Source organism: Perca fluviatilis, chromosome 10 (assembly GCF_010015445.1).
Source record: "Perca fluviatilis chromosome 10, GENO_Pfluv_1.0, whole genome shotgun sequence".
In the NCBI taxonomy this organism is placed as follows: Eukaryota; Metazoa; Chordata; class Actinopteri; order Perciformes; family Percidae; genus Perca; species Perca fluviatilis.
The window spans coordinates 33,807,922-33,823,062 of record NC_053121.1 but is presented as its reverse complement, the minus strand read 5'-3'; the positions used below and the strand labels follow the sequence as shown (position 1 = coordinate 33,823,062).

General features: G+C 40.6%; 1 protein-coding gene across 3 annotated transcripts in view; it reads left to right on the top strand.

Moving 5' to 3' along the window:
* Window positions 1-14,429, top strand: part of htr4 (5-hydroxytryptamine receptor 4) — a 215,740-nt gene extending 201,311 nt beyond the window's left edge. For 2 of the 3 annotated variants that reach the window (XM_039813871.1, XM_039813873.1), the window contains exon 7: window positions 10,390-14,429. In XM_039813871.1, the coding sequence (XP_039669805.1) occupies window positions 10,390-10,477 (88 nt within the window). In that variant the 3' untranslated portion in view covers window positions 10,478-14,429. The remainder of the gene's footprint in view (window positions 1-10,389) is intronic. The other variant, XM_039813874.1, reaches the window with a different exon arrangement.
* The last annotated feature ends 712 nt before the right edge of the window (window positions 14,430-15,141 follow it).

Below are 15,141 nucleotides of genomic sequence, written 5' to 3'. Positions count from 1 at the left end.
CTTTGATTGCACTCGCACATGCGCAGTAGCTCAGATGTAGAGCATGTCAGCTAGCTAACTCTAGAGACAGTAAAAGAAAGGCTGTTTCTCCAACTTTGGTCAGTTACAAGGCAGGATTAGCTGGTAGACTTCTAAATGAGGGCGCACATGTAAGTAGTTCTTTTGTAGATTATGGTGAACTTGTGTGTGTTGTAGCAGTGCTTTGCTATTGAGAACGATGTAGCATGCTAGCGTTAGCGTTAGCGTTAGCCGGCTAAAGCTAGCATTACGAGCTAACGGTTGTGGTTAGCCAGCTCACAGGCCGATTTTGAACAGCTCACTAGGAGACTGAAGGCAGGACACATTCAGAAACCGTATCTCACTCAAAACAGCATGGATGGATTATTTTCAAAGTGTGTATGTGTGTGGAAGCACCAGAGACACAAAAGAACACCCCAAATCCCAGAAAAAGTGTTTTTTTCATAATATGGGCACTTTAACAGAAATTGTCCATAGAACGTCCACAACTTTTGTCAAGCACTGAGGTCGGTTTTGGAGAGATTACAGAAGTCCACGTTGTCACTTCATTTTGACGTTTTTACGTTTTTTTTTTATGTTTTAGTCGCTTTTTTCGACTTTTTTTCAATGTTTTCAGAAGTTTATATAGGCCTAACAGAAAATGTTCTGTATTTTAACTGTAGCTACAAACATAATTTACGTTGTTTTTTTTGTTTTTTTAAGATTATATTTGGGGGCTTTTTCCTTTATTAGATAGTGACAATGGATAGACAGGAAAGTGGGGAGAGAGAGAGAGGGGATGACACGCAGCAAAGGGCCGCAGGTCAGATTCGAACACGGGCCGCTGCAAAGGACTCAGCCTAGACCTGGACCTGGACGCACTGGGTGAGCTAGAGGCCGCCCCAATTTACGTTTTTTTTAATCGCTGGCCAAAGTCCGGGTATGAGCTGCCAGTACCTTTTCTGTAATTTTACGGATTTATTTCTTAGAGTGTAGCTATGTAACTATTTCCTCACAGGTCGAAAGATTGCAAACATGAAATCTTCTTGTATTAAATTAGTTCAGCTTTTCCTTATCCTCTTTTTGCCCTCTCTCCTTTCCTCTTCCTAACCACACTGTAACAGAACATCTAACTCCGTCTCACTGTAATTGAGGTGATGACTCTCACCTGCTCTAATTCCTTGTTCAGTGAAGACTCATGATGCTGTTGCTTACCTGTGCACATTTATTTTTATCTTCAAGTTGCAAGCAAACCTTCCTTTAAGTGCAAAACTGGAGTTTTTTTTCAGAAAGTCATTCTGCTCGTGGCAACATGCATATTTTTCTTTTTTGTTGCTGAGCTACAAGCAAACTTTCCTCGTGGGAGTAAACCTTATAAACATTTGCATCAAATAATCTTCTTCCCTTTATTCTCAATGCTGTGTAATCTCTTTTCTATTCAAATTCCGGTCTATTGTTCTCATCTCATATTCATCATCCTTCCTCTGCTCCACCTCGGCTGCTATTCTGACCTTTTCAATAGAGAAGTCCCTCCATCTTTCCGATGGACCCTATGGGACCTTATTTTGTAAAACAATATATATGGTAGTCAACAGCGAGAAACAAATAATTGTTTGATCCTGTTTGAATTGAGCCATGAATTACACAAACGATGTTTGTCAATTTAAAAGATCATTTTGCAAGTGGAGAAACTCCCCGTTTGTCGTAGTACCACTCAGTTTAGTTTGAAACCACTCATTGAACTGCATCTGTCATCTTGCACAATATACGTCACCTTGCTCGCTGCTCGGCTTCATCGCTAGCTAGGTTAGCTATGTTCGACAACGTTATCTTTCCCTTAAGGAAAGAATTAGCAAGACCCTTCGCTCGTGTAAGTAATGTTACATCCCGGTATGAAACGAAGGCATCTAGCTTAAGCGACTTAAGTCAGTTATGCGACTTTGGGGCGAGTAGTCTGTGTAATTACGTATATTCAAAGTCTTATACAGTACATCTAACACTTTTACATTCTTGATTAGCAAAATGATCTTTTAAATTGATGAACGTCATGACTTAGTCTCATGTTGCCAGACCTTCCTCCACAGTGCTGCAGAGGAGGGTCTGGCTAGTCCACGCAGCATTCCGGCATGGGAGAAACGTGCTCTGGCTGTTTCAAAATAGCCTTGGGAAGGAACTTGTTTTTCGGTGGAACATGTGTATGTTTAAAGGTTGTTTAAGTCGTGCAACAGAAAACAGACAGATAGTCTAGCTAGCTGTCTGGATTTACCCTGCACAGATCTGAGGAGCAGTTAACCATAGTCCTCATAAAACCACCAGAGTTTAGAACGCCAACACAAAGAAAGAGGAAGGTAACGGGCATCCGGCCGAAAATGATGGACATCCGACACCTGAACAATCCCGTAAATATAACATTGTCGATATAGACTATTCAGTTCAAATGGGATCAAATAATTACTTTTCATAACACTTTACGTACTGTACATATTATTTCTGAAATAAGGTCCCATGGTGGTCCACCGAAAAGAGGAGGGACTTTGCTTCTCTGTCCTCATGCCTTCCCTCCATCTCCTTTCATCAGCATCACAGTGGCTTTTGAGCTCTCGTTTCTCAGTCAGGTATTTTTGCCTCGAGTGGCATGAGGCTGAAACAGGCCACTTGTTGTCTTGGTGACCCGGACAGAAACAGATAGCTGACACAGAGCAGAGGAACAAAAGGAAAATACAAAAGAAGAGGAAAAGGCTTCCTGATTGGGATGATCAACTATTTCACTTCAGAGCGAAAGACTCTGAGTGGGCTCATCAGAAGTGAAGAGGGAGAGAGAGATGCTGAGTGTGTGATGAGAGGGTGAGAGACGAGAGTGGTCATCAAGAGAGAGTGTGAGTGAGTGGGGGGGATGTTGGCCGCCCATTAGATCTCTTGTGGAGAAAGTGGTTTAAAAAAGATGCAGTCACATTTCTACCAACTGCGGCATAAAAATTCAGGCAAATTCAGGACTGTGTGTGGTAGCAAAGGTTATTATTTCAGATTCTGCTAATTTGCAGGCTAGTATGAACATTTGTTCAATTTCTGGCCCAGAAATCACTAAACCTGGCCATCAGAAGATGTGTTTTTTGGTAAATTAAAATTTTTGTCATTTTCTTTCACAAAAGATGATAACACATTAATTCCAGCAATTTAATGCTTTCATAAACCTCAAACAGTCTGGCTTTCAGTAAAACAGGAGGCAGAAAAAGCACTGTGTTTTGCTCAAAAGATATCATCACATCACATATTCAAGATTTAAGAGATGTATTGCCATTGACACAGCTACAGGACAGTATATTCTCTTAGTACCTGCTTTAAATGTGACTTTACAATGGGTAGATAAAGTCCTCTATCACTGCAGTGATAATTTGACATTTTAATATTTACACTACATGGTCAAAAGTATGTGGATACCCAAACATTGAGTTTTGAACACATCATCCTGGAAAAGTGGGCTCTATTTTGCTGCTGTAACAGCCTTCTCTTTTCTGGTTTGAGGCTTTCCACCAGATGTTGGAACTTGGCTGCAGGGATTTGTTCCCATTCAGACACAAGAGCATTCGTGAGATGAAGCTCTGATGTTCGGCGATAAGGTCTGGCTCGCAGCCGCTGTTCCAGTGTCAGATGGGGTTTAGCTCAGGGCTCGGTGCAGGCCAGTCAAGTTCTTTCACAGAAAACTAAGGAAACCAATTCTTTAGGAAAATAGTCCAAACCAGAAAAAAACTGCCCAGATCAAAAGTACACGTACGTGTATATATAGTGGCATTCACATCTTTTAAATACATTCAGTGAATCACCTATGTATGATGTATTCAAAGGTAATATCAGTTCAATCAGGAGAGACTTCCTTGCAAATATGAAAAGATTTATTGTTACAAGACGAAAATATGAAAAGTGCAAAGTCTTTTGGAGACTCCATTGTATCAATATGTTTTAAAGGTGTAGGGAAACCCAGACATATCCCCCGATGGAGTCCAGACACTGGTGGTGGTGATGAAGGTCCACAGGATCCAATCAAGAGTGCCAAGGGGGTAGTTAGCTGAAAAATACCCAGGGCACATGGGTGAGACTACCGGTGGTTGAAGGGGAGGAGGCGGGACGCACTCTATTCCTGAAACGACAACTGACAACCGCAGAGGGGAGACCAGATTTAAAACAGGATGCCATGCTGTGATTGGCTTGTGAAATACATGGCTGAATCTGATTGGTTTAATTGAAAAATAAATAGCAGAATCTGATTGGGTACTGACAAGTGAATGCCTAGAAAGAGCTGATCAACTAGGAGGGCTGTAAAAGGTTACTGAAGTCTTCCTGAAAGAACTTAAGCTGAGCTCCATTTCACACACATAACGTTAGGCTTATATTGATTCATATTGTATTGAACATACTAAATTCCAAGTTATGAAATACATATTTCAGTGCCACCTGGACTCAAAACGTATTGATCTTCATTTAAGAAATCTTGTCTTTCTTTACCCACTCCTCCACAGGAACAACAGACGTCAGGGTCAATATCTTGCTAAAGGGCACTTTAGAAAGATGGATGTTCGCCACATTTTTGCCCAAAATACGTAGAAATGTTTAGTCTGCTCGTAATCCGGGCCTTCTGTCTCTCCTTCCCCTGGCCTAATTAAACAAATCTCCATCCTGTCTCTGCCAGTTGGCCTGTTGGCTCAGCTGTGTACAAACAAAACCACAAATAAACACAGAAAGGATGCGGCCACATGTCCCGCTCCAAATTTTTAATTTTATTATGAAAAAATGCTCCAAGTGGACACACACCAGTTTGCAGTTTTCTGTACGTTATTATCCACGTTTCGGGTATGTTACGTCAGTGATTCATGCAGCTTTGACTTTGTTCTTTACTCGCTTTCATGTAAAGAGTTTGTGCTTTTAATGAGGCTTTAGAAGTTTTCTGTAGTTTTCCCTTCTTATTTATAATTTGAATGCAAATTAGAACTTTGAACTTCAATCTGGTTTACTTTATGTCAGTTATATTGTAATTAATATCAAGTCATATATATATATATATGTAAAGACTTACTTTGTACTGCTATTGTGAATTTTGGCATGACCCTCAGTAATGTTGCAGCTCTTACTAACATACCAACTTCAAGTTCAGGCCTGGTTTATTGTTTAATATTATATGTTACTGCAAAGCAAAGATTTGAATAGCAAACTAATGATAACAATAAGGGGGGAAATGATTATTAGTTGGTTCAAATCACATCCACCTCTGTGGAAGCTGGGGATAAATGTTCACAGATACAAATAGTGGCACATTATACGTATATAAAAAACAGCCCTTTCAAAAAAAAAAATGGGGGCTACGACTTATAATCAAAAGCATTCTGTTATTGTTGAGAAGCTAACCATGTAAACTGTCCAAATGTGAACTTTTGAGAACAGTAGAGTCTTGGGCTGGCAGAATTGTCTGAACCAACAAAAGAGCATTTAACCTTTTCAGTTTATCTGAAAATCCTAAAAATCACACAGAGGCAAGTTGATTGCCCCCCCCCCCATTCTAGAAACACCATTTGGTGTGCTGTCACATCGCTTCACAGATGGCAGCCTCATTTATACCATCATTTAGAGTCATTTTAGTGTTGTGAAGCATGAAGCACTTAAAGATGAATGCAAAAAGCATCAAAGTGGTACAAAGACCATAACTGCTTACAGTGCATGGTGCACTTGATTTGATGTTTAATTAGCTTGTACCTAATAGGCGTCATTTAAAGGGGGGATGGGGGGCTTACAACCCCCCTAATAATCAAAACTGGCCAGTGCAACCCCCCTCCCAAAAAAAAAACCTATGATAATTTCCTTTACATAAATAAAGACATTTGCTCCATAGCTTGATTCAGAAAAGGAACAAATTGTTGACGCTCAAAATTTCAATTTTGCTCAAAAGTGGAGATCTCAACCCCCCCCCCCCCAATGTTGAACCCAAAGTTACGCCCTTGCGAGACACAAGACTGAAAACATATGTGTTACTGGGATTTAATAATTGTAAGATCAATACAAACAAATCAATTTACTTTCCCCAGCTCTCCTTTCAAACATGGCCCTACAACATCTTTGTTTCCACCAAAGAGCAGGAGCAGCGACACTATCCCTCTCGCAGAACCACACGGACACCAGCTGAGGGTTTAACGCCGCAATGTGGCAGCAATTTTGGGTTCTGCTCTGGCGAGGATCTGTAGCCTGTTTCCTTTTCGAAAAGCCCTAAATGTTCGAGGCTGTCTGGAAGGTAAATTTCACGGCCAGTTTGGCAGCAGGAAGTGTCTTTGGTCAGGGTGTTTGTGTAAACAGCTCGTAATGGTTTTAGCCCGCGGTGAGGCCTCTGTGGTGCACACACACACATGTACATTTGTACATATAAACAGATGTGTCTGCACAAAATGTACATAATCATTCACTGTACATATCCACATACACATATGCATCCGTGAATACCTGCATGTATACCACAGACATTCATTTTTCTCATTCAGTTGCAGTGAAGCCTATAGGCTGTAGACAAATGAGACCCATTACAACCTTACGAATGAGTTTCTGTTGACTTTAACAAATGTGCTTCTGGCTCTTAACAGAGCCGTGTTGGCTGTTATTGTGCACTAATGTCACATTGAAATGTGTTTGTGCAAGACTGTTTGCCTGAACTAATCACAGTTACAGTATGTGTTGGGCATGTAATTAGTCTCTGTGTCAACTTCATCCTTTGTGCTTTCTGCTGAATGCTTCTTTTGTCAGATTAGAATTGCTTGCTTGAACAAAGACATACGGCATAAAAATTTCATTTCTTTTGCTAAATGTAGCTCTGGTCTAACTCGTAGCAGAGAAAAATGTGTTTGTCATTTCAGTCAATTATAGATTTTCCGTAATGGCAACCATGACTTTTATTTAACTGTATATTATCACTGTCCTGTGAAAGCCATGCGTCTCTAGCCATGTACTGTATTAATCTTTGTGGCAAATCCTTTTGGACATAATCCAAAGCAATGCATCCTATTTTAAATGGATTATTTGTCTGAAGAAGTAGATTTTTGTCAATCGATGAAAAGAAAACAACTTAATCCTTCGACAACTTTTGGAGATACATAGTTTTTATTGGACAGTAACAATATGTATTTGTCAATTTGGAATGGGTTGTCTTGTAAATTAGCGTAACGTACTGACTCATCTCCTGATATTACACTTATTTTGCACAATATATTTCTCAATTTTCTAAGCTGCTAATCTTGTTCAAAGTCGTGGTGGTGTAGTGGGGAGGGGGATTCCGAAAGTATTCAGACCCCTTCACTTTATTTTTCAATTTGTTATGTTGCAGCCTTATCAATCTATAATCAATACCCCATAATGACAACGTGAAAACAGGATTTTAGAAATGTTTGCAAATGTATTAAAAAGAAAGATACTGAAATATGGACAGTAATATGTATTCAAACCCATAACTCAGTACTTGGTTAAAGCACCTTTGGCAGCGTTTACAGCCTTGACTCTTCTTGGCTATGACGTGACAAGCTTTGCACACCTGGATTCTTTGCAGATCATCATCCTTTTGCCGATCTATAAATTCAAAATTTTTTACTGTTAGACTCAAATATGTCTCGCTGTATCTTTAAATTACTAAACCATACAACAACCATTAAATGAAAAGATTGGTTTGACACACAGCCCTTTAGACTTTCATCACATCGTAAAAATAAAAAATGACATAGATTACGATTCAAGACAGGATCAGTTCCGAGAACGTCTGTATTTCTACTCGGCATGCATTTTGATTTTGAACACATTAAGTGAGCGTGGATCCAGCCGTGGTGTGTGTTAACCATTGAGGCATCTCTGCCTCCTCTGTCCGGTTTACTGTCGCTCTTTCCTGTACCACCAATGTCTCGTCACAAAGTCGACCTGCGGTCAGCTTTGACAGCTTCTTCCGACCGCCCTCCTGTTACAAAGACTGGGTCATCACTATTCCAGTAAGCAGAGATCAGACTACGCTGAGGAATGACTCACTTTCCATCAGGAGGCTGTTATGAGGCTTTAACTAAGTGTGTTATGCATTTACAAAGCACTATCAAGTCTGAACTGTTTGGCAGTGAATACACTAGACGAGGGCACCAGGTCTGATACTGACTGCAATGTTGGAATATAAGCTTATTCTACTGTTAAAGTTCAGTCTGGGTAATAGTGGTAAACATACATACAATACAACTTTTATTGTCAACCAGGGTTGAAATTCTTTTTGCATCACTGGGTAGCTCATATAAGAAGGAGGACTAAGACAGACATACATAAGGTGAATAACACCAAAGGACATACATGAAACATTACCACAAATTACATAAACACCCAAGTAAGGAAACAAAGCATACATGTATAACAGAAAATGACATGAACACACACACAGACAAGGTCTTGGAGACTTGTAAACCTGAATAAATATTGCACTGGATTTAATGTAGCTGGTTTAACAATAGGTTAGAGTGATGTATGAAAGAGTTTTTAAGTCTGTTGCAATTGAAAGAATGAACTCTAAAGCATCTGTTTGAAGGCAGAAGCTGATATTCTCTGTGCAAAACATGTGAGGAGTCCTTTGAAATATTCCTGGCCAGTCTGAGCATACTGTTATTGTGAGCTTCCTGAAAGGAATGTGCTACAGGTAGTCCTTTAATCTTTGAACAAATTTGAATTTGATCAAATAGCTTTGTTTTCTTTTTAACTGATAGGCTAATCAGCCAAGCAGTGCTACAGAAGAGCATGATACTCTGAATTACTGATGAGAAAAACAAAGAAATCATTTGGCTATTAGCTCCAAAGGATCTCAATCTACGGAGTGCATACATCTTGGCTCCAGCTCATGTGGTTTGGAAAACCTTGGCTTTTTAAGAATGAAGTGCTAGTTTTCTACTTTGCAGTATCCCACAACACCCTTTCAGACTGCAACAGCAGCCTCTTATCACCTCTATTTATTTTGACGAAAGCCGGGTGGTGGCTTTAAAGCAGCAGAGAACATGATAACAAAGTTCAGACGTTCAATTTATTTCTACTGCAGTTTGACCGTGTCAAACTTTTTGGGGCTTGTCACTGTTGTTTTTTTGTTTTGGTGAGACCCTATACAGCTACTGTGATGCCTGTGGCCTACGTAAAGGCCTAAATATATTTGTTTGAAACACATGAGAGCTTTATGTTTTGATACAGTAACTGGTTCTTACTGTGCAAAATCAAATGTCTGCAGTATTGATAAGATCGGCCCCTATTGTAAACAATAAAGAAAGTAACATCTTTTTCCTATACATAGTTTAGAACTATTCTTTCTGGCAGAATTTATCATTCTGATCAACTTAATTATTTTGTGGATGTAGGAGCCACATATTATATGTTATTTATGGTCTCATTTGTGTTATTTGTTGATTGTTTTGTTGTGCACTTAAGTTGTAGGTGGTGGGCGTTTTCATCGCGGTTTGAGCGGAAGTGATAACATATTTGTTTGCTTCACCTGGATTTTTTGGGCTTTGACAGACAGTCCCTCCAGAAAAAACGCAATTATGCGATCGCATAATTGCATATTTATGCGGGGGCCGCATTTGTTCAAATACGCCGCACTTTCGCCGCATACTTTTCCGATTTCCGCGCAAAATATGCGAAAAATTGCAAAAAAAGTCACATATCTCTTAGCAGAATGTTGAAAAATGTTGCGTTTACTTCACACAAGAGCAGCCATTTTCCCCTGTTGCCATGGGAAAGTGGCATGAAGTGACTTAATTACATCATCGAATCACTTTTTTTTCTCTTTTTCATCAAACTGCAGTTTTTGCAAGTTCCCGCAATTTTTGCAAGTTCCCGCAATTTCATCGCATAAAATTGCATAAATATCCCGCATATTCCATCACATTTTTTAAGAAAACGTGCTGCAAGATTTTTGCCCGCAACAAAAAACTCTGCATTTTTCTGGAAGGACTGGACAGAGAGGGGGTGAGCCTGGGAGCCAACACTTTCTGTTGACCGCCGCACTAACGCACTTATTTCGACACACAAAGTAACTTTACATTTGGTAACTGCAGTGCTAATTGTATTTTACGTGTGGAGGAATAAATTATTGCAATACAGTCTTGAGTGCTTCACAGTGTGTTTATGCATCTCTCAGTGTTAAGTCCCTCGCTGCAGCACTTTGTTGGACGGCTTACAGCCACAACATTGGATTTGGTATCACCATAATCCCTAAATGTATGTAGAAATGCAGGAAATGGCCATTCAAATCGATAACATTTGTTATGCAGCATTCATATATATTGTCTTTTTTAAACATGTCATTAGGGCTTCACAATTGTTTTCATTATAGTTTTTGTCCTCTTTTTTCTCTCTCAGGTATTCTGTCCTTTCGAACGGCAACCACACGGAGCAGAAGAAAAAGTCTCTGCACACCGCCACAGAGTACCACGAGTCCTGCTTGTGACCAACGACGACTCCTCAGTCACATCTCCAACGACCTCGGCTCGAACACCGTCACCACAGAGACGCTGGAGACGCACACTGTCACAAATTCAACGCAGATGACACAAACTCAGCAGATCTCCAAGAAAAATAATACATAAATAAAACAGAGCCCCAATGGGACTTTAGGGATCTACGCGAGGAATGTGACATTGCGAAGGGTGCATTTGGTTTTAAAGTTCAGCTGAAACTAGTGGACTGGAACAAACCCAGTACTCAGTCATGCTGGTTCTCCCATCCGCTGGCCCTCAGAGACTGAGCTGTCCCAGTTGAACTGAATCAGAGCCAGATTGCGACAGCGATCCAATCAGCAGGCCCGCTGGTAGCTAGCTGTGAAGTCCAGCTTGTCATGTGGAGAACCGGCAGCTTCGGTGGAATGTGTAGGAGAATTTCACAGCACGATATGTGATTAATGACTGACTGGGAGTCGTGGAAGTGAAATATTGTTGCCAAAGCTATTTGATATTACATACAAAGGACATTATTGTGATTATTATAAGATGCTCCCTGTTGTTTTCCAGCACAAAATCAGAAAGATTGGCGGTAGAGACTAATAAGCTTTCGAAACAAGTGTTTTTCATGAAAAGAGGCAGCGTTTAGAACATTTCCTTTGCTAAACATCACGTGTTTGAGCCTTGACACAAAACTAAAGAACCTTAATGTCTCCCAGGTCAAAGTTTTTCAGCTTTTCTAAATCCTCACTAAGCTCAAAGGAACATGTGTTTGCAAGGCTGCGTTAAATCCCTGACCTGAACTGTCAAAGTGCATTATTATAGAGGCTGCTAGCTCACACGCCGTGTTCATCACTCCTTAAGGCCCCGTCTGAATCATTGTTTTTCTCGCAATAAGAAGTTAAAGAATCACGACGCATAAAAGCTGCTCATGAATGATTCAGGCGTTGTGATGATGTTGGAGCAATACGTGCATTGTTATGATGTGTGTGTGTGTGTGTGATTACATTTGCAGTTTCCTGCAGTCTGTGTGCGTATGTATGTGTTTCCATGCTGATAATGTATGTTTTCATACAAGCGTGCTTCTGAGTGTGTATGAACAGTACGTGTCCACAAAGTTCTGCTCCACCTCGACACGCCATGAGTCCATGTTAAAGAATGTACCAGAAATGTTTCCATCTGTTCATATTCATGGAAACGGAGAACACAAAAGCCAACTGTTTTTCCTGTACACATAATGAACCTGCTCCTTTAAAAAAAAAATCTAAGTTATAGTTCATTTCCTGCCCTCTTTGAGTCCTCCAGTACTTCGTTCATCCCGAAGGCTAGTCCCAGATAGGGTGAATCTCACCAAATGATTAGTCACCAGTTACTCGCCACACAGTTAGTAATCCTGCTGCCACTTACATGAAAAACTGAATATTGTAGGAGTATTGTAGGAATGGAGAAAGGATCGTGCATGAGTGGAGGCTGCATAGTGGCAACCCCTGTTTGCTAACCCTAATCACTATTTTTTTATTAATTATGGATCAATGACTCTGTTTAATGTGAAGGGTCACTCCCAGTGACGAACCCATAGAGAACTAGAAAGGCGCTCGAGAGCGCAGAAATCTCCACCAATGCCACATGCCCTATCTCCCCTATTTTTAAAAGAAAATGAAAAATTATTTGTATCCGCTCCATGATTCGGACCCGCTCCAAAATGTAATGTGTTCTTCCTTGGCCCGTGCTACACGCTTCCACCAAGTTTCATGAAGATTGGAGCCAGTACTCCTAGGTGAAGATAATTAGCTCTGAAACGTTTTGTAGCCTGTTTAGCTCATTATTTTGTTATTACAGCACATTTACTATTTGGGTGAGTGGCCTCAGTGCTCACAAGCAGCTGTGTTCAGTAAACATGCTCTAATAAACAAAAAGTAAAGCTCCTGCCTAGCAGCTAACAGCAAATAGACGAAGCATCTTGATCCTGACCATTTTCTAAGGAGTTGGTGGAGACCAAACCGGAGCTAAAGACCCTGACCCACCAAGCAGATGGCCAAGAACTAGTGGCGACGCAGGCCGACTGTGGCGTCGCCTCACTTCGCCTCACGTCGCCTTTGTCTTGGCCAAAAGTTTGCACTTGAACACAGATACCACGTACGTTTGGTGCCTGCGGGAGAGGAAATAACTCTCCATGCCAGCAGGGGGCGGTAATCGTCATTAGAAAAGGGAAACCAGATACAAACATTGCTATGATACCCACAAATAAACAGCGTTTGCCTGAATCAGCAACGTTAGCTAACGTTAGTTAGTTAGTTAGCTAACGTCAGCTTGCTACTTCTACCCACCCAACACGCCTTCATGCTGCACAGAAAATCAGCCAGACAAAATTGTCACTCTGGCGATAGATGTGCTTTCCTAAGATGTGACAAAAAGGAGCGAATGAAACATGAAGTTATATATGTCGGTATATGTCAATCTTTTAAAAGAAATTTTTAAGTTGAAATAAATACACCTGGACATCTAGTTATGTAGCTTGTTGTACATACTACGTTTGCCATCTTATGGACATAATGTTCAAAAATAGATATTCCAATCATTCAAACCTATGTGTTTTCTAGAAGGAACATTCAAACCTAATTTTTGGCCAGTTTTGACATCTCCATGTGTATTGGATTGATCAGATGGGATGGAAAGTGAGAAGAGCCTTCTGTGTGTGCTCTCACAGTCCTTTGTTGGCTTTCCTTACTACTGTTTTTCAAGCTGAACAATAAATCAGATGGATTGGCTATTAAGCCGACGTCGAGTCGGCCAAAAAAGGTAGACAGGTAGCTGCGGGACACACTGCAAAAACTAGGTCACTCACTGTTGGCACAACTTGGACCAACAGCCAACGTTCTCCATGGTGCGTCAGGGCCTTAAAAAGAGTTAATATTAGACGTACAATGATCAAGTGGACCAACATGACTTCAATGATTTGAAAAGATGGAACTAATGTGTTTATAGATGTTAAGATGTGAAAGAGAGACCCCAAATTACCATTTTCTAGTAGTATTTTCTATACCCAACAAAGCATTGCGACACAAATTTTCATGGATTATACATAGGGATAAACTTGAGGACAGAACAATCTTTATGGGTATCAGAGAATTCACCAATTTTCTTAGGGTGTTAAACAAAGCTAATTGATTATCTCAACAAAAATTGTTAATTATTTTAAAGCATATAGACAGATAGTAAAAGTGAACATTGTGTCTCCCAGAGCCAAGGCAGGCACAGAAACGTTACATTGTAACCTTGGTTCTCTGAGTGAAGAGACTATCTCTCCAGCTGTAGGCCGCACGGAGACGGTTCCGATCAAACTATCAGTGAGTCCACGCCAGGACAGGTGCTTTATATGGCTGGGCAAGCCGCTGTGTCTTAAAGAAGTATCCACGTACCTGACCTCAGGGGGATCATCCCCGTACATATGGAATATGTAACGGCGGAGAGATAGTCTCGATACGATAGAGAACAGAAGTGAACATTCTAAAGAAGAGTTGCATAGTGTAGGAACAAAGGCAGCCCTCTCATAGCAGTTAATCAGATGATAACACCGTTGAGCACTGATCCACTGGCACAAAGAAAAGCCAAAAAGCTCTTGACTAGAAACACTGGGTGGGAGAGGTAATTACAAATCCCTGCTGAGACGAGCCAATTGAGCTTGACTTAGCAAGTCAGAGTTCAGAGGAAATATCCAATCTGAAACTCAAAAATGACACCAGCTCTCATGTTACTCCAGATACATAAAGATGAGCCTCAGACATCACAGATCCGAGAGAGAGTGAGAGGAGGGCCAGCTGCTTCAGTCAAGCCATCAGACATGCTGTATAGTTCAGTTCACCTCACTTCTTTACCATCATGTTACAACATTGCACATTGCAGATGCACATTTTTAGCCATAAGATGCAATTTTATAAGACCACAGAGTCAGCATTAAGGACAGACTATGTAATTTTTCCCGCTTCGGTTGGAATTGTCCATTACATTACATTGTGCAAGTTTGCCAGATTGGGTGAGTAAGTCCTGACTGCAGTATGCAGATCGAGGAGTGGCTCAACATGGGTGGAGCTAAATGTTTGACTCCGTCCACTTGAGGGAAAAACACAGGACTTTCACCTCTTAATACCATACTGACTATGCTTAATACATCCATGCTTTCACCCCAGAGACCGGGGCTCATTTCCCACGAGTCACGTTTGCCTTCACCGTTCTTATTTTCCTAATACCAACTGGTTCTTCTTTTCCTAAACCCAACCCCATTGTTCCTTTCCATTTTTATAATTAAAATATCATTATTTATTATAATCTATATATAATATATATTATATTATATTATAATCGCTGTCCGTAGGTGCTGCATTGACATTTGAGAATGTGCTGCCTGATTTCCGCCACCAGATGGCGCCTGCACGGAGTCAAACGTGGGGCGGAGTCAAACGTTTAGCTCCGCCCACATTTAGCCCAACCCCGATCTGCGTACTGCAGTCAGGTGCAATTGGGGAGTGGGTCGCCTCGGAGATTTTGAAAGACACTTTATCCAAAATCTATTTTGAGTATTATTCACATTCTGAGCTGCTGAAAGAAGTTTGTAGTTTCATTAATCAGCTTGGATTATGTTGGCTAAAATGGATTAAAATGGTGATTTAAAGTATTA